Source organism: Lampetra planeri, chromosome 22 (genome assembly GCF_965212315.1).
Source record: "Lampetra planeri chromosome 22, kcLamPlan1.2.h2, whole genome shotgun sequence".
Taxonomy (NCBI): domain Eukaryota; kingdom Metazoa; phylum Chordata; class Hyperoartia; order Petromyzontiformes; family Petromyzontidae; genus Lampetra; species Lampetra planeri.
The window spans coordinates 7,625,621-7,648,560 of record NC_136128.1 but is presented as its reverse complement, the minus strand read 5'-3'; the positions used below and the strand labels follow the sequence as shown (position 1 = coordinate 7,648,560).

General features: G+C 42.3%; 2 protein-coding genes across 6 annotated transcripts in view; both read right to left on the bottom strand.

The window, feature by feature from the left end:
- LOC144724966 (protein argonaute-2-like) overlaps nucleotides 1-14,101 on the bottom strand; it is a 35,700-nt gene extending 21,599 nt beyond the window's left edge. For 4 of the 5 annotated variants that reach the window (XM_078604324.1, XM_078604325.1, XM_078604327.1 and 1 more), the window contains exons 1-4: nucleotides 13,811-14,101; nucleotides 7,331-7,514; nucleotides 4,040-4,160; nucleotides 3,080-3,261 (exon numbers count right to left, since the gene is read on the bottom strand). In XM_078604324.1, the coding sequence (XP_078460450.1) occupies nucleotides 3,080-3,261; nucleotides 4,040-4,160; nucleotides 7,331-7,514; nucleotides 13,811-13,829 (506 nt within the window). In that variant the 5' untranslated portion in view covers nucleotides 13,830-14,101. The remainder of the gene's footprint in view (nucleotides 1-3,079; nucleotides 3,262-4,039; nucleotides 4,161-7,330; nucleotides 7,515-13,810) is intronic. The other variant, XM_078604326.1, reaches the window with a different exon arrangement.
- A 2,248-nt stretch (nucleotides 14,102-16,349) lies between these two features.
- Nucleotides 16,350-22,940, bottom strand: part of WASHC5 (WASH complex subunit 5) — a 42,749-nt gene continuing 36,158 nt past the window's right edge. Inside the window, exons 25-28 of the mRNA XM_078604323.1 lie at nucleotides 21,827-21,923; nucleotides 20,468-20,624; nucleotides 19,441-19,528; nucleotides 16,350-19,006 (exon numbers count right to left, since the gene is read on the bottom strand). Of these exons, the coding sequence (XP_078460449.1) occupies nucleotides 18,947-19,006; nucleotides 19,441-19,528; nucleotides 20,468-20,624; nucleotides 21,827-21,923 (402 nt within the window). The 3' untranslated portion in view covers nucleotides 16,350-18,946. The remainder of the gene's footprint in view (nucleotides 19,007-19,440; nucleotides 19,529-20,467; nucleotides 20,625-21,826; nucleotides 21,924-22,940) is intronic.

Genomic DNA, 22,940 nt, shown 5'->3' with positions numbered 1-22,940 from the left:
TCTCTATAGGGGAGGCGGAAAGAATGCGAGGGTGACAGTAAAACGTGGGAAATCCGTTTATTTATTTATATAAACAACACTTTTCCACAGCACTGTCAATGCCACCTCCACCAATTCAACAAGCGAGCCTTCTCACAGCTCTCACCTGAGGAGAGGCAAGATACAGCTTCACTTCATGACGAGCGATAGAACTGCCCTCCCAAGATGCCTCTGCTGATGCCAGTGTGCAAGGGCAGGAGTGTATTATAAATGTGACCACCGTCATCCAAGTCAGCCTTGTATGCCACAAGTAGGGGGATTCCTGGACTTGATTCAGGAATGCGTTGAACTGTTCTTTGAGCCACTGAAGACGCTCCCTCTCTCCCACATCAAATTTGGGTGCCCGAGGCAGCGTCTCTCGTTGTCATAACCATGGCCATGACTTTGTCAGTGGACCCTCCTTACTCTCTTCCCTTTGTGCCTGCTCTAAATATCCCAGAGGCACCAGGTGGATGGCCCACAGCTCAAGCAAGCTTTTATGCCAAGCCTGGTCTTCATCTACCCAGCAGATGTGTCGGGAGTCCTCCCCCTACTGCCTGCCCCAATGATAATCCAGTCTTAGTATTCAGCACTACCTCTGTGGGCGAGGTCTCTCTTGGTGATGTACTACCTCTGGGAGTGGGTTCCACAGCAGCATTCCCGTGAGGACAATTTAACGGTGAGGGGGGGTTGAGAGTCTAGAGGCTGGCGAATGCAACAATTGTGAGTGAGCCCATGCGGTGATAACACGGGGAAATGTACGATTCAGGGTCTCTGTCGATAGGACTTTAATTTAGTTAGGGCCAATCCATAAATAACTTACATAAGGGAAAAACAAAGTAAGTAGACAATGACTTCATGACAAAAAGAAGATGATAATGTCGTTGTAATATATATTTTTTAATCATAAATACTTGGTTCTGCCATCAATAAATGACGTAACATGGAAAAACCTGTTAACATTTTCATTGTCGTCCAAGTAATAAAATTGTTCGGCTTGTAAATTAATTGTAGTGGTTATCACTCTTTGGTTCTTTCAGTAAAGTCACTGCGGCAGCAGTTCTCCTGCTGTGTTTGTCTCACCTGATGACGGTTGTTTGTCTTGCGATCGAAACGTCGCGATCTATTAATTTTCTATCAAAGTGACTTTCCCGAAAGAACCAAAGAGTATGGATTCCTGCAGTCACAAAAGTTTCAAATCAAGATTGTAGTGGTTATTGTTTTGTTCTTATTTTTGGCTATCACATATGTCCAAGATCATACTGCATTTGAGTTTAAAGCTAAATGCCAAATTTGTCTGTGCAGAAAAGTGCTTGAATTTGAAATAATTATCAGCTTGTATGGTTCAGGGTGTGGCCAATTATGCAAACTATATACAAGTCAAACATGATCAAAGATGGATGTTAACTGCACATGTAGCACTGGGCACTACAATTTTAGCCAGTGAATGGACATACCAACCATTTTAAATAAAATATTAACCGTGCGTTACCATTAATACAAACGAAACATTGTAAAGTGAACGGCTAAAATGATTACTGTGCTCTGAGACATGGCTGGCTTGTGATGGTTCTACATTTGGCAAGAAATTATATATTTTGCTGTGCTCATTTAATAAATTTTAATAAAAGAAAGACTTCACTCATTCAACATTAACAAGTCAGTTAAAGGGGATGAGGTATACGCATACAACAAATATTTTTCACACTGGTTTGACCAACTGCATGAAATATTAATATCCAGGGCCTACCTTGGCTCCTCCCACCCTCAACCATACAAGGACTGTTTTCTTGGAATTTCTCTTACTTGATACAGCTATCGTGCTGTGACGGTTCCACCTGAAGACGGAGGCTTGTGTTGCCTCCGAAACGTCGTGATTTTTATTTTACTTTTATTAATTTAAATTTTTTACCTACGTGATTTTACCGAAAAAAACCTAAGAATATGCATGAAATACTTTCAATTCACTAAACTTCTACATGAAATTTCACTTAATCGCTACTGTTCACAACCTTCATCAATCGAACGGTTAGAATACTTTTTTTTAAGTATGGCTTCAACATTCTGAGAAGCGTCAAGTGTAAATGTTGACATGTACGCTCGCTGTGGTTTTATTAGGTTTTGGCGCCATTGCTTGCATGCCTCTCGCCTTGCCGGTGCCGACCACAGGCATCCGAGCGGTTCACGGACATGTCGCGCTCGGTCGCAAGGAATGCTGCAACGCGACAAATGGGGGCGGGGCCAGTCGCTCGCTCGCTCTCCACCACGCTCCACGTCACAGGACGCGCTCATTCCACTGCTCATTCGTGAAACCTCAACACCTCTCTCTCTATCTCGCTGCCCTTGTATTTAACTTTATATGTGAAGTGAACGTTGCGATAAAAGTTCAACATACATACGTATATGTAATTTTAGTCATGAATAGTTTTATTTTAAAAATATGTAACGGAATGATTCGTAACCTTCAGATTTGCAACAGTGAGGTCGTCACCATGGACACTGATTCCTGAAAATCTTTCATAAAGAAAACGGATTATCATTATTGTAGATTGTTCACAAAATATTAACACAAAATTAGTTAAAATGCCGCAAAATTTGTCAAGAACTTACTTATTTTAGACATGAACCAGGGTTCCTTTTCACACATGGTAGGTTATTATCACTATAATCAACTTAATGTATTAAACTGTATTTGACCATTGCGTGATACCCAGTGGTAAAAGTTATTTGCTACAATACATAACTGGGAAACCATGTGGATCCTTAAAAAAGTACTTTGTTTATTATTATTATTATTAAATTATTTGTTTTCATTTTAATTAATTTTATTTTTCTACCTACGTGACTTGACCGAAAAAAACAAAGAGTATGGATCCTTGCAGTCACGAAAAACTTCAAATCTAGAATCCTCAAAAAATGGTTTGAAATTCCTGTTAATAGGTTATTCATGCCAAAATTAAGGCTCCATATTTTTTTCTTCAAATGTATTACAATGAGGCAATGTAATTTGGCCTACTCACAAAACTCGCGCGGTAAATCTACACCTCGCATGACTTCTCACCGCATGGAAGGAAGATGCCTCATGACCACGTCCAGGCCCTGGATGGACTCGTATGGGATCTGTGCAAGACGGCCACTCAGAGCCTCATGCAGCAGCTGCAGGCTCACGTTGGCCATCCATTTGATGGTCACCTTGAAGACGCGCTCCTTGCCCTCCCCAGGCAACGTTACCTCCAGCTCCACCTGCATTGACCATCATCATCATCCATCAGTATCATTGCTGTCGACAGTGCTCCCACTACAATTACACCCCTCAAAGCTAGTTGATGAAATGTCACGAGCTGGTGTAAATATTTGATTAGCGAACTGATTCTCATATTTACATCTTATTTGTGATGCTTCGCAATGCAGTTTCGTTCAACCCATCAGCCTTAATTAAACATTACCACATTATTCTATTTGCATAACAAGGTGGTTCCTTGTGGCGATGTCCCTCTCAAAACTGTCTGCAAGCATTGAAATGTACCACCAAACCCGAAAAATTCTGCGTCTTAGCCTGGCCTCGAACAATGAACATTAAGAATCATTACGTAACATTGTATATAAAACACTCCTCAAAAAAATCAACCAAACTCCCCAATGCAGGACACTCCTGAAAGTCTTCAGACTCATTAAAGGCTTTCAGGTATAAATGGCATTATGTATAGCGTTTCATGCATTCATCCCTTACTTGGTATACAACGTGGGTGCTTGTGCATGCAATCTATATATACATACACAATGTAACCATGGAACAAAAAACATGAAAAGACTACTAATCTGCGTTGTGATATCCTAAAGACTCTACATGCCCTGGACTCTGGGAGACAAACGCAACTTCTGAATATAGATTTACATTGATTCTTGCACGTAAGGTTCAGTGCATTTTTATGAATGTGGCATTGAATTCTGAAGGATGAATATGATTAGTCATCACATGCGGAATGGTGCTCATGCAAATGTGTGGATGGAAATCGCTTACCCGGTCTCTTCCAATTGGCAAGGGCGTGACCGTGTAGAGGTTCTTCCTTCCATCAAACACGGGCTTCCGATCGCCGAATATCTTGTGTTTGAAGTGCTGCACCATGTGCTCCACCACCTCCCTGCAGGTGAACATGGCAAGCACGATGCTCATCACACCGCTGCGCAACGACCGGTCAAAAGACGGTGGCGTTCGCCCTGGGGTTCCCTACGTGGTTTTCAGACAGTGTTGTGGATATTGGCGACTGGGCTTCAGATGGTTCCACATAATGGGGTTTTATTTTTTATATACACAAAGTGGTGAAAATTTGAAACTCCACCAAACAAAAACTGTTCAACCGTACTGGTAAAGCAACGTTGAGGGTAATTCATGAAATATGAGCCGATGTTCTATTATACCCAGCGGCATAAAATGATACCCCTGTGGTGGGCAGCGGTTTGCAAATTGCAGAATGAACATGGTGACATGCAATCTAATTTCTGGGCCACGGCTAACGATGGTGGCGAGTGCAGTGGTGTGCATCTGAACCTCTCTTGGGCACTCCCATCCTGCCCTTCACCAATCTGCACTGGCCAGTGTAAAGCACGGGCAACCTCCGTAACCAACAGTGTGGGAAGGCCCTGATCCAGCAATGGACTGACAAAGGGCTATGAGTGATGAAAGGTCTGCACGGCACTAGATGCTGTCATGAAGCAAGCACCGTGTTCAGCCAACTCCCCTCCCAACCACTGCTATTGAGACACAGTAACCGGGTGTGCATTTTCAGAGGGCCTATGGGAAACCTGCAACTGGTACATATTGCCAACTGCCAAAACCACAGGCATGCCAGGAGAGGAATCCAAGTAAATGGGAGGCTAAGCAGCTAGGAAGGTGCATACATGAAGCACGCCAGCACTCACAACTCGCACATATATCCCTCGAAATACACGTGACTCTATTTCCAACGGTACTTGGTAGCAGCTCTGTTTTTCCAGGCTATACGCAGTACCAGACCTTCTTTCTAAGAAAAAAAAGGGGGAAAAAAATGCCCATTTCAATAATATAACTATTGCTGGCATTTCAAGTGCTACCAGCTGTTTGCCTCGGAATAGTTTACTATTCCTAGAGCACAAGACACACAGTCAACATGCCCTCAACACTCCCACATGAATAATGACCGTTGACTGCCTGTTACGAAATTCTTCCACTCCATAATGCAACTCAAACAATACGGTTCACAACAAATACATTAAACTCCAGAATGACTACAACAAAACGCAGTAGTAAAAATGTTTACAACCGTGAAATGTTTAGATATTTTCTTGCTTTCCATCGATTTAAATGTCCGTTCAAAATTAAAAGACAAATAATGACTCCTGTTCATTATCCCAGCAGCGCGCTCTCATTAGCGAAGAGTACTGCAGGATCTTTAACATTCATAATATACCTCTAAAAGGAAAAGGCACTTGCCAATGTTGAATGGGCTCTATACCAGTGATCCTTGGATAAGGATCACTGGTATAGGGGAGAGGGGCTCCATCTGAGCACACTCAGCTGTGCTCCAGTGAATTAATGTCAATCACAACACTCGCAGTTCAATCAGCGAGTGCTTCAAATAGAGAATAAACTTAAATGGTGTGTTGTCATGTCACCTTTGTTGATATGAACACATCAAAGAACCCTCCATGGCCTTTGGTAATCAAGTGAGGAACTCAATATATGCGATATTATATCTATGGTCATTGAATTGGCACTGTCTAAACAATCCTGCTGCTCGGCATTGCAATCAAATTCAGGTGGTTTGTGTTAGACTTAAACATTTGTAATCATCTACATGCCTGTTAATATAAATACGGTGTCGAGCACCCTACAGAAGACCATTGTTGTAGATAAAAAAAATCCCCCAAAAACATTGCTAAAAGTCACAAATCAGAGTGCAGTGGAGGTGGACATTGCTGTAGTCAGCCAGTGCTCCAAAAGCCAGGCGACCTGAGATTTAGAAACCTGGTGATGATTGTTATTTGAACCGGTCTTGGGCCTTCCCTTGACCAATATGCAGACTAACATGACGAATGTCGTGTAATAGTGCCGGCTGGTGGACAGCAGCGGCAACTGTGGTGGACGGACAGTACACACGCAGGTGAGCGGGTGTGGGCAGGGCGGAGGAACTAGGGAAAGGGTCATGGAGGCCCCTGGAACCTGCTCGTGGGTTCGAGAAGGGAGGCGCGGCCAGGGCACGGCCTGGGCGGGGCCAGGCCGCGCTGGTAAGATAAAAGGAGCCGAGATCGGGAGCTCGAGGCTGCCGGTTCTGAGTTTAGACTCGTCTCGTCATCGCTGCCGTCTTCGCTAGATAGGATAGTTGCTGGCCGTCTCAGTCAGCACCGTCAGTGTTAGACGGCTAGTGTTGTGTACAGGCTCGGCTAAGCGGCGGTAGAGGGTGTGTAGACGAGACCGTGAATGTGTTGTTAATAAAGGTGCCTCCTACAAACCTCGTCTCCGAATCACTGACACTACAAAAGTATGATCAAAACAACCCACGGGGATACCTTAATCGACAAGTAGATTGATAAAGAACTGTACATAATTCATTATTGCAACTAAGCACATACAATGCGAATTCCACATAGGAATTCTTTGACCAGCACGTCAAACAAGCTGCCTGAAAGCGAGCAGTGACACGGAACTGCATGTATAATAGTGCAGCAGCTACATAAAAATAGCACTTATTTAAAATTAAAGCAGTGCTTCACAATTAAATTAGAAATCCTCTCCCAACTACCCAGCAGCATGATAAAGCAAAGCACCACTTCATTTTATGATTTTCCCATGCAATTTACGTTAAGATTATTTGGCTGCTTCCAGCATAATCTAACGTAAAAATATTTGAGCACAGCACATGTGAACTAAAAATTGACTGCCACAATTCTCAGAAAAACAATTACTCATTCCTGGAAAGCAGCATGCACGTCTTGATTTTATGATTTAACAAAAGACGTGACATTATTTCCTAGTAATCAGCATGGATGCCAAAGGACCAATATAAAAATTTCATTTTCACGTGAAAATTTAAACACCTGAGGAGAGGTGCAGCAACATCTACAAAGATCGCATTGTATTTTTATGAACGTTAAACAATGTTTAGTTTACCACCCTTAACCGCTCCTTATTAAACAGGGACCTTTCCCCACAGCTGATCGATTGACCTAGTACCGTAAGTGGTTTAAGGTGAGATAGTGTCTGCCCTGCAGACTTTATCGAAGAACAACTCATAATTTCCCCTTGCGAGTCACTGCACTGGTGGGTGACGCTCACCGGTTGACCCTGCGTGGACACTTCTCAGGCTTGATATCGATGTCGTAGTGGAGCAGGTCCATCTTCGGGATGTCCACCTCGAAGTAGTTGGCCCTGAGTTGGATGGGCTTGCCCACAGTGCCAAAGCCCGGCCTCAGGGGGGCCTGAAACACCGGTGGCGTTGTGGGTGGCATCGCCGGGGCTGCTGGTAGCACGCAATAACAGCAGTTAGCACATTTACATCAATAATAAAAATTTACAAACAATGCACATTGACAAAGATGGAACATTCTGCAAACCAGTGAGAAAGTGGGTAAATATAACACCAATTTAGATGTATTTGTATCACCGATTGAAAATGATATATTTAGTGGAACTGAAACACATGTTCTTCCTCATGATTTGATTAAATATTTTTTTTACTAATATAGGAAATGTAGCACTTTCCCTGGCTGCAGGGGCCATGTGAAGCCATTACCTTTGCCATATTCAAATAAAAAAGAATCGATTCTTGCATGCATTATTGGATCAATGTATCATGAGTGCAATAACACATTTTAAATCTATACGTCGTTGTAAGCTTATTATTAAGCAAACATTGAACGATTTCATTACCCTTCATAAACAAAGCTGACCACAAATGTCTCCTTGCCGCCGACACAAAAACCAAACAAATAAATGGGAAATACATTTGAGTAGCACATGCCAGCCAGACCATTATATACTGCCCGACTCGTAAAACATACCACGCAATAAATACACTGAAAGCAAGGGTCACACAAAATACAAATATGAACGCAAAAATCTCAAGCAATGTACAGCTTTCCAGAGGTGCCTCACATCAGTGTATCCAGCCAAATCCAAATTAAGGCGAAGGAATGCTTCGCGCCTAAACGTTTGTCGCGTGGGTTCTACGGCACATGGGATAATTTACGAGGGGGATAATTTAAGGATGAGGTCTCTTGAGATGCCCTCCGCAAACACACACACAAAACATAAACATCGATGGGCCGATGGACGAAATGCACGCGAAAAAACCTAACCGTAAAATCGCGGATTGTGCCCGGCGCGTTTGTCTTTTGTTAGGCGCCGCTTTCTTCACCATGCATTGTGGTCCTTAGAACCCTTCGTGTTGGCGCTCTATGGATGCGTCCGCGCAAGGCTGCACGGCTCCGCCATGGATGGCACATAAACTAATATGATAAACACAATGCTACACAAAGCCCCCCCCCCCTTTTCACAGACAGCCAAGTGGTTTTTCCCAGCCAAATGTTGAGAACAATCTGCAAGCCAGTGCTGGGTTGTAAGAGGGCATCTATAAACAGCAGAGTGTACTACAGGCACGTTGGGTATGTGCCGATGTAATCAGACGTGTCAACCATTGCCTGCCACGGTCGATGTCATGCCAAAAAAAAATTGCATCCGGGGACTCTGGGATGGCTGCTTTCCAGGGCAAGCAGGAGCTACTGTCGTGCTTTACCCTATTTTCTGATTGCAATATAAGGCACCTTTGCTTTCCTGCGCTGTGTTGATTTGTTATCAACACTTGTTGGCAGTGTGTAATCATTAAGCATCGTTGAAATAAGACTTTTGCAAATGGGAGATTTTTTATAGGTCCTGCATCAGAATGTAAAGAAAGCTCAATAATGGCCTTTTAAATGGTTGACTGTTTCTCGACAGAGTGGTCAATTGAGATTTCAAGCACCTGCTCTAATTACAGTGCGAATGCTGTCTCTGATATTATGTTTATTAATTTCATTGTACATGTATGCCAACAGCTAGCTGCAGGGTAGGTTTATTAAAAACATGAAAGCTGTCATTCAGCCCACCCAAAAAGCTTTATTTTTAATAATCCAGCAACGTTTCATTATAGTATTCCCTGGTTATTTGTGAGGGCTACGTTCCGGAAACACTCGTATATAGCAAATTTCGCAGATAATATTACTTTAAATAAATACGTTAATAAGATATTAAATGCATGATAATTATCATAGCACAAAAAATATTGGCTCCAATAAAAACAAATATGAAAGTATTAACGAATAGTTTATAAATGAACTTACCTTAAATTATTATGATGCATAGCATCATAATATCTCATCACTTTCTCACATTTCTCTCTCATAACTTCATCTCATCAGTTTTCCTCTCTCTGCAGTCGTTACACATGCGATTCGCGGATAGCCAAAATCACGGATAGCAAGTTCGTGAATAACGAGGGGATAGACAATTATTTTTTCGTGCTCACAAATTCAAACATGCATGTACGAAAATGTTAGTCAATTGTACTCTCCCTCAGAGTAAAACTAAGTCTTCGTGGTCAGACAAATCGCTGAGTCCACTTGAAGGCTTAACATAGAACTACAGTGTCCACAACATTCAATAAGGGTTATAGTTAGGGCTAGCAGACTAGTTTCAGACAGTGAAAATGACACCTAACATGCATGTTACTTTCCAAAAAAGCTCAGCAACGAAACACCAATTCAAACGATTGGCAACCATTGTGATAAGCAATCCATCAATCATGATAACTACAAGGGTTGGGTTTTTTTCCATGTGAGGGAGAGATTTACCTTAGCCTAAAAGGATAAATTCAAAATAACTTTTCCTCTTTAAGTTGTTGTTATTTATCATTTAAAGGTCAGCGTAAAAAAAACAAGAACCACTCTGCAAAATCGCCATGTGTGGGAAATTTACGGTTCCTTTATTTAGCTTCAAAACCAACTGTGAATGTAGGTCAACCGATGAAGCCAGTTCGTGTGAGTCACCTTTGAGATTATAATGGACGCAATACAGGCAACTGTAAACACCAGATATGGATCCTAAATAAGGGGATACATATCTGCCCAATTTGAGCTTAAAGGCCTGACAATAGGTGAACTTAAAAACCACTCAAGATTTTTTTCTCAAAAAGCACTGACATAACTTTCATTCCATGCAGAAAGCATCAAGAGTCAAGTCAATAAAATAAATACTAATTATCACGCGACTCTTTCATATCTGAGGGTACCAAATAGGAAGCTTACCTCCTCACACTTTTGTTAGCCAATATGATCAATAACCATACACAATACATGGTTTTAGAATATGACATGCAGCATTAAGCGTACTTACAGCATATACGTGCTGGTGTAGTGGCACGATGTTGATCTGAATGCACTATGAACTCGGAAACCCGAATTTGATTCCTGGCCACAGTTAACATCACCAACCTGCACTGACCAGCAGGGTGAAGCATGGTCAATCAACCCCAATTACTAATTTGGCATAGGGAAGCGGTCAACCAACAGTGGATCGACAAAGGGTTGTAAATTTCATGTAATTCTAACTTCATCATTATCAGGCCTTGGGGGGAGGTGGTGCAATAATTTGTGCACTACAACATGGCTAATAAGAGTGATGATATCTGAAGCAGTCTTTCGGACAGTCTAGACCAAACCATACTGTCCAATGTGGTGAAATATGACGAGAACAATTTCCTTGACCCCCCATGAAGACTTCATTCAGCAGTGGATTGACCAAGGGTGGCTTTTTTGTTATCTCACTTCCTTCGTGCCATTTTTATTACTTCCTCACCATCCATAAAATATCTAGGATTTACACAAGTGCTTGTTACATAACTCATCACGCAACATTGGTCAATTCCTATTCTTACCTGTGCGCCCACGTCTAATATCTGCCGTATCATGCCAACTGTAGGCATCCATAGATGTTACACTGCCCACATAACGACTTGTGTTGAATGAATACTCCCCGTTGAAATTCATCGTTGGCTAAAAAATACACACCAACCTCGAAGATCCCTGTTACATAACATTGTGCAAATTGCATTTATTGACTTACCAATTATTTCTAAAGAGCATACTCTTAGAAAGTAACTTAAATGTATTTGACAACATATGCTAAACGGGGTTTCTGATGACATCCCAACCCTCGTGTTTCCACGGCAGGTAGCCACAAACAAGAATATCAATTTTCAAAAGGGCTTCTAAACATCTGCCAAAGAATAATTCTTAAGTTTATTTTTTGCCCAAGGATGCAAATTGCTGCTCATGTCTGAGCATCTACAGCAACTATTGAAAATGTGTGTCATCTTGTGATTTAAAACGTTATCACGTGACCCCCTCCCCAACAATCTTCCACTTAAAGGATCCGTCTTTAAACTATCAATACATTACTGAAACTGATTACTCTTTAAACAGTGTTTGATCTTGAGTGGAAGAAACCCCCAGGAAATAATGTAACTACACAACTACAAATGTAAATTTACTTTGTTTACAAAAGTAAATGTCACATTAGGTTATTTTGAAATGTATCAAAATAATGAAATGCGATGCATTAAGCCTTTAGAGTTAATCATCCAAGTCACTTAAGCTGTCACGTTGATTGTGGACATGGAAACCAATACATAGATAGTGCAATTAAAGTCTTGTCCTGAATATTAGCAACAACTTGTGAAGGTACATAATCCCTTCCGGACACCAACAACCTCACTGGTTAAAACCACAAAGACCACACGTGGAATACTTTTCAATGCAGACTTAAGTAAAACAAACTACTTTGCTCTGAGAACCATGAAATATTTAGTTCCCCCACTGGCAGTACTGTATCTGAATTTTCCAAAATGATGAAGGAAAATCGTATTAGCATATATTTGCACGTGTCATGTAAATGGAGTGGACATTTTTTCACTTAAATTACAGTCGCAAAGTTCCCATTTCGTTTTCCAACACAATAGAGAAGTGGATTATTTGAGTAAATTAAAACTGGGGCAATGCATTCCTAAAATACCTGTTATCTCTAAATCAGACGCCACAGGAAGCATTCGCTGGCCTTAGCAAGGCTTAAACCAGCCTTTGACAAGCCTGTACTCACAAAGAACTGCTTGAGAGATGTGCTGTAGAGACTATCTATTTTAGATCACAACCAAATAGCTTCATTGGCAGAGGGGGCAAATCCTGTTGTTTGCCTTGTGAAAGCCTCATAATGTGCTTCACACAAAGTCTTGGGACCACCGTGGAGCTCATTTGCTTCTTAAAGAACCATATTGGCCGCTCAAGTCAAGTTCATTTGAATCCTGGCAGAACAGAAGCCGATCTTTACCTATACCTGTCCACCGAGTACCAGTCCTGCATTCGCATTTTCAAGAATGCCACATCAATTACCGTCAGTCACGATCTATTGTAGGAGTTTTCGGCGACACCGATGTTTAACGCAACAACCTACTCAAATGTCCATCACAGCAGCGTATACGGTAAAGGATAAGTTGGCAGTACAAGGAGAACAGCAAGGGAGATCCATAAGCAGGTAATTTAACTTATTTTCGGTGGCATCCTAAAATATATAATTATATATATAAGAATTAGTGTTCATTATTTGTAAATAGGTAAACAAAAACACGAGGGACCCAGCATGTATTTTATAACTGCCAATTAACATATTTTGAGGATACATGTTGCTGGTGGCATTACGCACTGCATCTTAAGTTATTTAACTCTCGGAATGCCAGCTGACCGGTCTAAAGCAAAATATAGAAACTACTACAAGCTGTATGGTAAAAGGAAAACACCTCCGCATGTATTTGAACTGTGAACCAAAACTGCATCACTGTGGGCTAACATTTAACAAATTACATTGTACCAATATATCTTATCAGGACACGTGTATGATCAAAGAATTATGCTTGCAAGAAAGAAAATAATGTTTATCCCATCACATGGGCACATACCAAATTCAAAGAATCCAAGACTGTAAATCAACATACACAATATTATCCCAAAAATCTCCGAAACTGTGTACACGCTAAATCGCGGATGCTAACCGTGCGGACGTTTAATCATTTCAATTTTAAGAATTGTTGAGGAAAGAGCGAGTTTAAAAAGAATGATAATGATCTCGAAGGGCTCTGACCTCGTTAAATAAAGGACACCAAGGAACAATTACGAGCATCATGAGCACACGAGGAGTGGGGGGGCCACAAGCCACAACAATAAAAACTGGTGGCGGTGTATCAGATTACAACGAGAACGTGTTTATTAGTCGAGCAGTACACAAGAACGGGGTATTAGCAGCCATAAAGATGAAATTAAAACCCATTTAAGATTATTTAACATTGTGACCGCGATGGCCGTGCCAGGCAGTGAGGGCCTAGCGCAGGCTTTCCCCGCTAAGTCTCCTCCTCACGCTACCGGAGCGAATCTCCGTGTACTTTAACCGGCCACGGTGATTAATCCACCACCTTTGGCGGCTTTATTTAGTTTTGTTATTCACCACGTCAATATACATACGTATATATCTTTTTATATGAAAATAAGGAGACAATTAAATTAAGCGAGACCCGGTTAAAGTCTAGTCGAGGAAACCGGGCCCAGCGCACCGCGCACAACGACAAACACAACAACTTCCCCTCACAAACCTACAATCGCTCTCATCACAAACACGTTCGTAACGCGAACAACCGACGTAGCATTATAGGCGATGTAAGGGCCAAGCGAATCGAACCTTCGGGCTCTTGATACATGACGCCTTCGCGGGGAGGACGCGGGGGTGAGCTGGGGTCGGCCGTCGTGCTCGTTCTCCCGCTGCCCTAGCGTTTTGCTCGACAGTCACGGGCGGGCGCGCACGCACAGCCCCCTGAGGACAATCCTCTCCCCGACTTTGCCGCCTTTCCCTCCTCACGGCGTGGCCCGCGAGCGGACGGATAAAATGGGGAAGCGAGTCCGCTTCTCCGACCCCGGGAAACGCCGCCGCTCGTCGTGATGGTGGTGGGGGGGGAGGGGGAACGCGTTCGCGCGACGTGACGTAATCACGTCGGCGTGCGTGATGACGTGACCGCGTAGCGACGATGTCCCGATTGGCTGTTTTGGTTCGATGACGTCACCGCGTACCGGTTGCGCGGTGACGTCGTTGAGGGGCAGCCGGAATGGCCGGGTGATTTGGCGCCGCGGCCGCGCGCTCGAGCCGTTAGGGCGTGACGTCACCGGCACAGACCTTACGCGGTGACGTCACGCGCGGCGGGATGGGATCGGGTGTCCAATAGAAAGGCGATCTGGTCGGCGTGACGTCAACACGTTGGCGCGGGCGTCTCGCGTCGGGCGCCGACGTCAATCGGCGGAGTGGAATCTGGCGGGGTGACGTCACCGCGCACGGGTTTGGTTTGGAGTTCCTGTCGAGCGGCGGTTATTGCGGTGACGACATCGCTTAAGAGTGCGTGATGACGTCACCGCGTCCTTTGCGTGATGAGAATCCGCGAACTTTTACTTGACGTGATGACGTCGTCAACACTGGATTTGGGAATCGCTGGCTGACCTTTGAACGACTGCACTAGGCTTGGAAATGGCAATTAACCGGCTCTGGTGGCGACTGTTGCAGACTGATGATACCCCAAATAAAACATTAAAACCAGTACACAGTTACATTGCGTGTCAACCCATCACGGTTTACCCAGTATTCTTGTACAGGGATATTGAGTTTTCAGGTCCATACGGCGTACAGCCGTTTCTTCCTTGTGATGGGGCTTTGTAGGATGAACTTTGAGATTTATAAGGGCACGGGGTTACCAATAAGGTCTGAATCGGGCTGTAATAAGTTGCCCCTGATAAGGGGTTGACATGTATGCGGTTACCATGCGAATAAGTAGCCGTGGCTCTTCAATGCAGAGTATTCCAAATGAAAGTGAAAACCATTGCATACATTGCCACGTTGCTTCACTGCCAAAATCTCAACAAGACAACTTAACACGTTACGTATATAAAGCTTATCAAAGGAGAAACAGACAACGTTTCGGGCAATGGCCCTTAATGCCATGAACAAGGGCTATTGAAACGTCGCCGGTTATCCTACGACCAGTCTGGGATAACCCACGGGCAATTAGGTTTGCCACGTGAAAAAAAGGTGTCCATAAATGTTTGTATATTTGTTTCTCCCTTGCGATGGGACTTCGTAAGATGAACTTTGAGAATGATAAGGGGCACGGGGTGACCAAGGTCTGAATTGGTCTGTAATAAGGTAGGCACTGATAATGGGTTGACAGGTATGTCGTGGTTAGTGTACTAGTGGTGAGTATATGACTATATGTGTGTATCCCCCTTGTGATGGGACTTTTTAGGATGAACATTGAGGTCTGAATTGGTCTGTAATAATGCAGGCACTCATAAGGGGTTGACAGGGATGTTAACAATTTCCAATGCTCAATCCAAGAATAGATAACGGGAAGTCTAAAAATGTAATTTTTATATGAATGCGGAGGGACAGACAAACGAAATAGATGCCTGGTTATTTGCTGAGAACCGCTTAGCAAGATGTCTTAATACCAGTAATTTTGGACTATATCTTCTTGGCAAATTTGGACATGGAGTCTTGCGAATAATTGCGACCTTATTCATCACGGGCAGCATAATTGAGGTAAGATATTTGCATCTTTCAACCTAGGCATGATGTCCAAAACGTTGGAAATCATTCCAAACACGTGGCACAAGCCAATAGCACATCACAGTGCTTGACTTTTCTTTACCTACTACAACTTCACCGTCACATTACTCAACACTGATGAATTCAAAACACTAACATCGAATTGTTCCAAATATCCGACTATTCAAGTCCCGTAACGCTTCAATAGAGCAAGGTTGTCTCCGAGCTAATTGCCTTGAATGCACCTAATCGTGTCGGATCTTCAAACCTATGAAAGGTTGAGCTGGATTAATAATTTTGTTGGCCGATGATCAGCGCATACCAGGTGTGGTAGGCCTGGGTCTGCAAGGGCTGCGGTGTCAGATGGTAGTACAGAAATGGGTATTGTCCACAGATTTGGTCCACTTAGTGGATTGAATCTATCTGTTCAAATCTTTTGAGTGTAATCCTCTTATATGAGATTCCTCCCACATGACACTTACAAACATCTCGTTGCAGGATCTTCCTGAAAATAAGCTTGAGACTGAATTCTTCTATGCAAATGAAATTATTGTACCGTACTTAGTGGCAGTGGCTGATTGTTATTTTTGAGACCAAATTTTGGAATATCAATTATATTGAACGGACTGCATTTACTTGAAAAGATGTAATTTTATTTTGTGTGTAGGCTTAGACATATAAAACTTCGAAATTATATACTACTCATCAAATATGTAAAAAGCATTAGCTTTCATGGACAACATACGTATCTGATTATTTTTAAGATGACATCTAATTCACAAGAGTATTCAGGCAATAATCAACAGGAAATTAGTAATAAAATTAACTTGTAATATACTGTATTTACAGACAATTGCTCAACAGAAAAAAATTAAAAGTGAAAATATTGCTCCAAACAGACAATAGGAGCAGTGCTTGTGGTATCAGTGACATCTGCCACAACCCTTAAGCTGATGAAACAGAAAGTCCAATGTAAATGAGTGACTTGTCAGCTCTTGGATAAACCTCCTTAAGGCAATTAACGCTTCAAAGATTTTCTACCCGAGTAAAAGCTGGATTTGAAGAGTCAGTGTCAGCACAGTGTAGATGTGGACGTAAAAGGGGACTTTAGTTGAAATTATAAATGGTGCGAGAGGCTGGTTACGATGGCAAGCTGCTTTCGGTGCGTTATCGGGCAATGTTCACTTTATGTTTGTCATGTATATGTTCACAATTCATATCCCACATAGTTTAAATACATGCTGACAGTAATTCGTATTTACCATTAGGATAATTCGATTATAAATTATTTGCGGCCGCTCAGCGTGGAGTGGGTCGTTACAGTGAAGTCATTCAACTGTATTGTAATGTGAGACAATTTGTACTGACGCACCATCATGACCAACTGGACACTCATACACATGACCTCACTTGCTGCATCATTTCAGCTGCCAGTTCCTTGAACTGTGGGTGGGGCTATTCTTTTTTAATATCAATAAAGATATACAAGTATCAATTATGCTTTGAGTTTCATGTCATTATAGTAATCCATTTGGAATACTCCCAGGCAGTGCATCCCCACCCATTTTAGAGAATGCCCGGCAGAAGCAAAGGTTACAGAACTAATGCTGAGATCCCGTAAATTATACTACCTCCTCTGTAATAGATGAAAATGAAATTCAGAAAGGAAAAAGAAAATAAAAATCTGACATCTTCTTGGTTCTTTCGGTAAAGTCACGTAGAAGGGAAATAAAAAAATAAAACATAATAAAATACAATTGTATTTTATTATGTTTTATTATTTTATACAATTGTATTTTATTATGTTTTATTTTTATTATTTTATTATTATAAAATACAATTGTATTTTATAATGTTTAATTGTTTTTATTTTATTATTTCCCTTCTACGTGACTTTACCAAAAGAACCAAGAAGATGAATCCCTGCAGTCACGAAAGCTTTAAATCGAAATTTTAAAATCTGACAACTAAATGGAGAGAATTTCAACAGGTCTGAAGATGAGATATATTCAAGGAGAAAGGAAACATTAATGCCAGATGGAGGCGAAGTATAACAGAACAATATGAAAAAATACAGAGGTGGAAGCAACTGAGAAAGTATGCGCAAAGACAAACGGAGGAAAGTGTCAGGGCAGAAGGTTCTGGAGCAGGGCGGGAGGAGATGAATACAGAGGGTAACATGGAGAGAGAAAATCCAAGCAGACAACCCCATTCCATAATGGAAGATTAGTGACTGGGCTGAAAGCATTATCTCAATCAACTTGAGAACCTTGTTTAAACGTGAACGGCAGACCCAAATTCAACTCAGGATCTCAGTCGGTGCCGGATTATTTATTTGAACTCTTGCCACCCAGGGGTGGGGCGGCTATTCTTAACCAGACGTCTCATCAGCCACGGGTCTGCTGTTCCAGTCTCTATGTAATCGACATCAAAGGTGACATCAGATGCTATTTTTGGCCAATCAATGCACAGTTACTCACTAGATGGGCAACACCCCTGTACATTTTATCCATGGTTTAATATGTGCAGCAAAATTGAAGATAAATTGGGTGTGTCAAGCTGTGCTTAGTGGCACTGTGGCATTTCATGCAAGTGCTGTTTGCCCTGTTCTCATTTACACTCAGTGTTCCTTCCACCCCACACAAAATTGTAAATCGAATTATAACTCAATTTACAAAAATGTGAATTCTAGCATCGTGTGACTGACAGATAACATACATTATGATACACCCTCTCGCATTGTAGAAATTGTTTTGATGAATTCCAATTGGTTCTACTTCATAAATACAGGGCTTCACCTATCGATTTGAAGATTTGGTACCAAAGAAGACACCCCGCACAATTGAAATACAGTGCGAGTCCTCCCCCAAATTATTTTGTGCATGAGGTACACAGTTATCTAAGACACATATAACTTCATATGTATCTGGTCTTGACCAGAAATAGCAAGACAAAATACATTAGTGTACGCAAGTGGCAAAAACTCTTAATAGAGGTCATCACTCTGGATCATGCCCACGTCCAAGTTCCCACAATGACACGTACGCATGAGTGACACGCCCAATCAAAAATATAAACAAAAACATATTTCCAAAGACGTAAATTCAATCAGCCGTCTTGATAACAGCACAGGTAATGAAGACCGTACGTTTTGACTGCTCGCCAAATAATCCGCCGTCATGTATACGTGACATCTTGGCATAACGTCTCGCTTGAGTGGCACGACCGCTACTGGGCAACATGCCTGAACTCATCCAGGATGTAGCTCGGGACGTGGGCTTCGATCACCTGCAAAACAAGGAACAAACATCGCCACTATTCTCAATTAACACACAATCTGTTTAATTCAAAACCTTGCCTCAAGTTCCATGTGCAACTGCTGTGATGCGTAGACCACTGTTTTCGGGCACAGCGGGCAGTCTTTCACGAAATTCCAATCTGTAATTTGCAAATGCTAATCCCCAGCCTGCCTTTCTTATGGGCCATTGGGAATTTAAGGGTTCCTCATTGATTCCTGGAAGCTTTGGTTCCTGAAACCACATTATTGTGTTGTGAAGCCCCAGCACATACGGTGGGAATGGATCACAAAAAGCATTGTGCTTTTGATTAGAAAAATAATTGACAAGCTTAGAGCAAGTGCCCATAATCTGATAGCTCAAGGATCTGGGATGATGGTTTGTATAAGGATGGGTGCAGTGCAAACGCATTTCCCAAGCACACACCTGTCTCGTGAGCTGTGTGTAGTGCACAAAATCTTCTAGGAACACGAGGGTTCCAACCACATCCGAAGGCATCTCTGGAGATTTTTGGCTGCGAAAAACAATTCACACCGATTAGAAGATAAAAGTCAAGTCAATGTTTTTTTTTGACAAATGTGGCACCTTTCTGGCACAAATCTACTACTCAAAGCACCATCACATTAATACTCAACATAAAAATAGGACATTCTAGACAATGAGAAAAATATAGATACAATTCATAGTTGTATGTTGAACTTCTTACACGCCATACGTAGCCAGCCGTGCTACAAAGGTGCAGCCCGACAATTTCTTGACCACGTTACTGCTGGAAGGACCTCACAAGTGGTAGCTCTAGATAGCCCCTCTATAGGGCGTATGGCCTACTCTTCAACACCGGCGAAATAATGTATTGGAAGAGGTGAGAAGTACCCACACTTTACCTCACCACGCGTGGGTACACCAAATTATACTGCTTGGTGAACTCAGGATTGCAAATACGGCGTGCCAACTATTACACCACAGCAGCATCCGTACCATTAAAGATGTTGCTCATTAAATCCTAGCCGCAGCTAACACTTTTAACAAACTTTCACCAACTATTTTAATGGCGAATGACAAAACAACCAGAGGTGCCAGGTGCCTTCAAGCGGCAATGGTTTGGCAAAAATCTGCAAGTGAATTATTATGAATCTTAAGACAGCAAACTATACTCTTACCTGCCAGTAATTCAGGTACATGGACCATGCTCTTATCTGGCTATAACCCAGGTATTTAAGAGCTATTCTAACATCAGGTTTTCTACAGCGCAGGTATACGTGTGGACAGATACTGCTTGTAAAGCTGCCTGTGACCCCTGGCGCGCGCTCGAGTGTGCTGTACGTGGTGTGCGAGCAAGAGAGAGATGAATGTGCATGAACACGTGTGGCCAGGCGTAAACCGTGCGTGCAGCCTGTGCAGTGTGCTGGATTAATTAGGGGGTCATCATTATTATTATCGCCGTTATCATTACCTGGTCGTGCACTGCTCCAGTAAGGAGCGCACTAACTGGCCCAGCAGTGCCAGGAACTGCTCGGTGTTGCGCGAGTGGAACTGCTTGAGCAATGTGAGCAGCCCCACCACCATGGGTGGCCAGTCCAGCCCATCACCCGCCCGCCTGCTCACCATGCCTATATACAGCAGACGTTGGTGTTGAGGGTCAGGGAGAACAAGCATTGTTGGATTTTCACTTGGTCCTGCCTATGTAGCGGGGCAGTGGTGGCGCATGCCCCAGGGTTGATGGATCACATAAATGTTGTGAAACTCCTGTCCAGTGGGTGTCGCGAAGGTGCCATACTCTGCCTTGCCAGCAGAATACAGAACAGCTGGTGGACTAATCGCCATCTGTTTCGATCTGTATGGGGATAGTGTTGTCCTCTCACACGATTACATTTTATCCGGTTGCTCCGGTTTTCTCCCGCTCGTATAAACACTCATCATCAGTTGGCTGAAAAATCTTTAAAAAAACAATGCAGCACCCTCCTGAAAATAAGTCCTATGACTCTCCTAGACATAAAAAAACTGTAATCACGACAATAAGTGTGAAGCTGATAGCGCGTAGTATTATTACAGCAATGAGCGCCACGGTAGCGAGATGTTAACTCCCTCGCCTGGTATGCAGAAGGTCGTGGGTTCGATTCCGACCCTGGCGCCTGTATATTTGGAGTTGGCATGTTCTCCTCGTGATCACGTGGATTTTTCTCCAGGCCCTCCGGTTTTTCTCTCCACATTTTAGAATCAACATGCATTTAGAGTATTTGGCTGCTATATATTTCCACATAAGCCACTTCGCTAAGCTATAATTTGAGGCCAGGCCGCTTCTGAAAACGAGCTAATAATAGCTCAGTGGGCCTTACCTTATAAAATAAAAAAGACATTTTAGTTTAATAGTTTAACTACACCCATAGTGATAACAGAGGCTTGTGTTCGTTAAACTTGCATAGTATTAATATTCTCAGTTGCCCCACATGTCATCAATCACCTATAAAATTGGTTACGGTTCGGTCTTTGTCAACAGTAAATTAACTGCCTTTCTTTCTAACAACAGAATATGCATTTCCATTGTCTAATATAGCATAAATCCATGTGAACTGAAGCTTTCGGCTAAAATTGGCCAACATTTAAAAAGCACATTGGCTCTCGATAGCGATTTGTTCCTTTACGGTTTGTGACCAAACAATTACTTTCGGGCATTTTATTTTCATGTTATGAGTGGATTCGCTCCAATAAGTTATTTAATAGGGTGGTTTTTTTCAGCGGAGAAGAGAGGGGGGGGGGGGGAATGAAACAATGCATGGCACAAAAAACGTGTGCGCACAAGAGAGAAACCCACCCACTGCCTTGCTGTACTGTAGCTTGGGTAGATGCGCAATGACGCACAGGAAGTTAATGAGTGGGAAATGCGGCAGCCGCTTGGTTGTGATGTAAATCTGCACCACAAGAGGGGGGAGGGGTGGAAAATGAGTAAAACAAAGCTCTTACAAGGAACTGGTCTCGATAAATGAACACGTTCAAATGTGTTGACGGTCATTTGTTGAGGAGTACAAGATCTAGATGAAAATGAAGGCTTTCGCAAACAATATTTTTTTTGGGTTATATCGCAATTCTGGCTGTCGCCTGATGAGTCTGGTTGTAATTACCGGCGAAATATGTTGTCCTCGGATTGTAAGCGTTTTGAGTTTACTCTCCAACACACCGGTGTGTTGGCGTGACAAACCTTACTAATTGGCTGTCGGGTGGTGGCGTCTTTAATGACACATTTATATCAACGCGATCTAAGCCCAATAAGTTATATTTAAAAAAACACGCTTTTTTAAAAATATACTAGTAATGGCAGAACTCCACGACTCCAGGAAGTGGCCCCGAAGCTTGCCATAACGTAAGGGTCCGTGGCCAATTACAGCCAACGTCAGTTGACCGTGGACAATTAGAACCAAGCCGAAACATAACATATAAAAAAGAACGTTTAAAAATATTTATTTTTATTTTTATTATATAATATAGTATTGTCATCAGTATGACATAAGTATACCGAGTTTGCAGTCGATACCACATTGGGAAGTGGGTTAAAATGGAGTTACAAGATTTGAGGATTCAACAATAACAGCAACAACGAAAACGACAACAACAGTGAGTTAAAAGAAAGCGTGCAAAAAAAACTTTTATGGAGAAGATTCAGATGGATAATTGACCTATGGAATAACTACAAACTAAAGATGCATACAGAACCTTTCATGACATATCATTGCAAAACTATAATTTATCTATATAAAACAGTTTGAACAAATATTATTATACAAACATAGGGAACATTGCATCAGCTTTCTCATTGTGCTCCCCCCATCTTTACCCAGACCTGTCCGGAGAAGCAAACAAACGCGTTTTGGGTTTACTGGACATTTAACGATTATTCACCTTCATGAAAGATTCAAACATCACGACCCAGG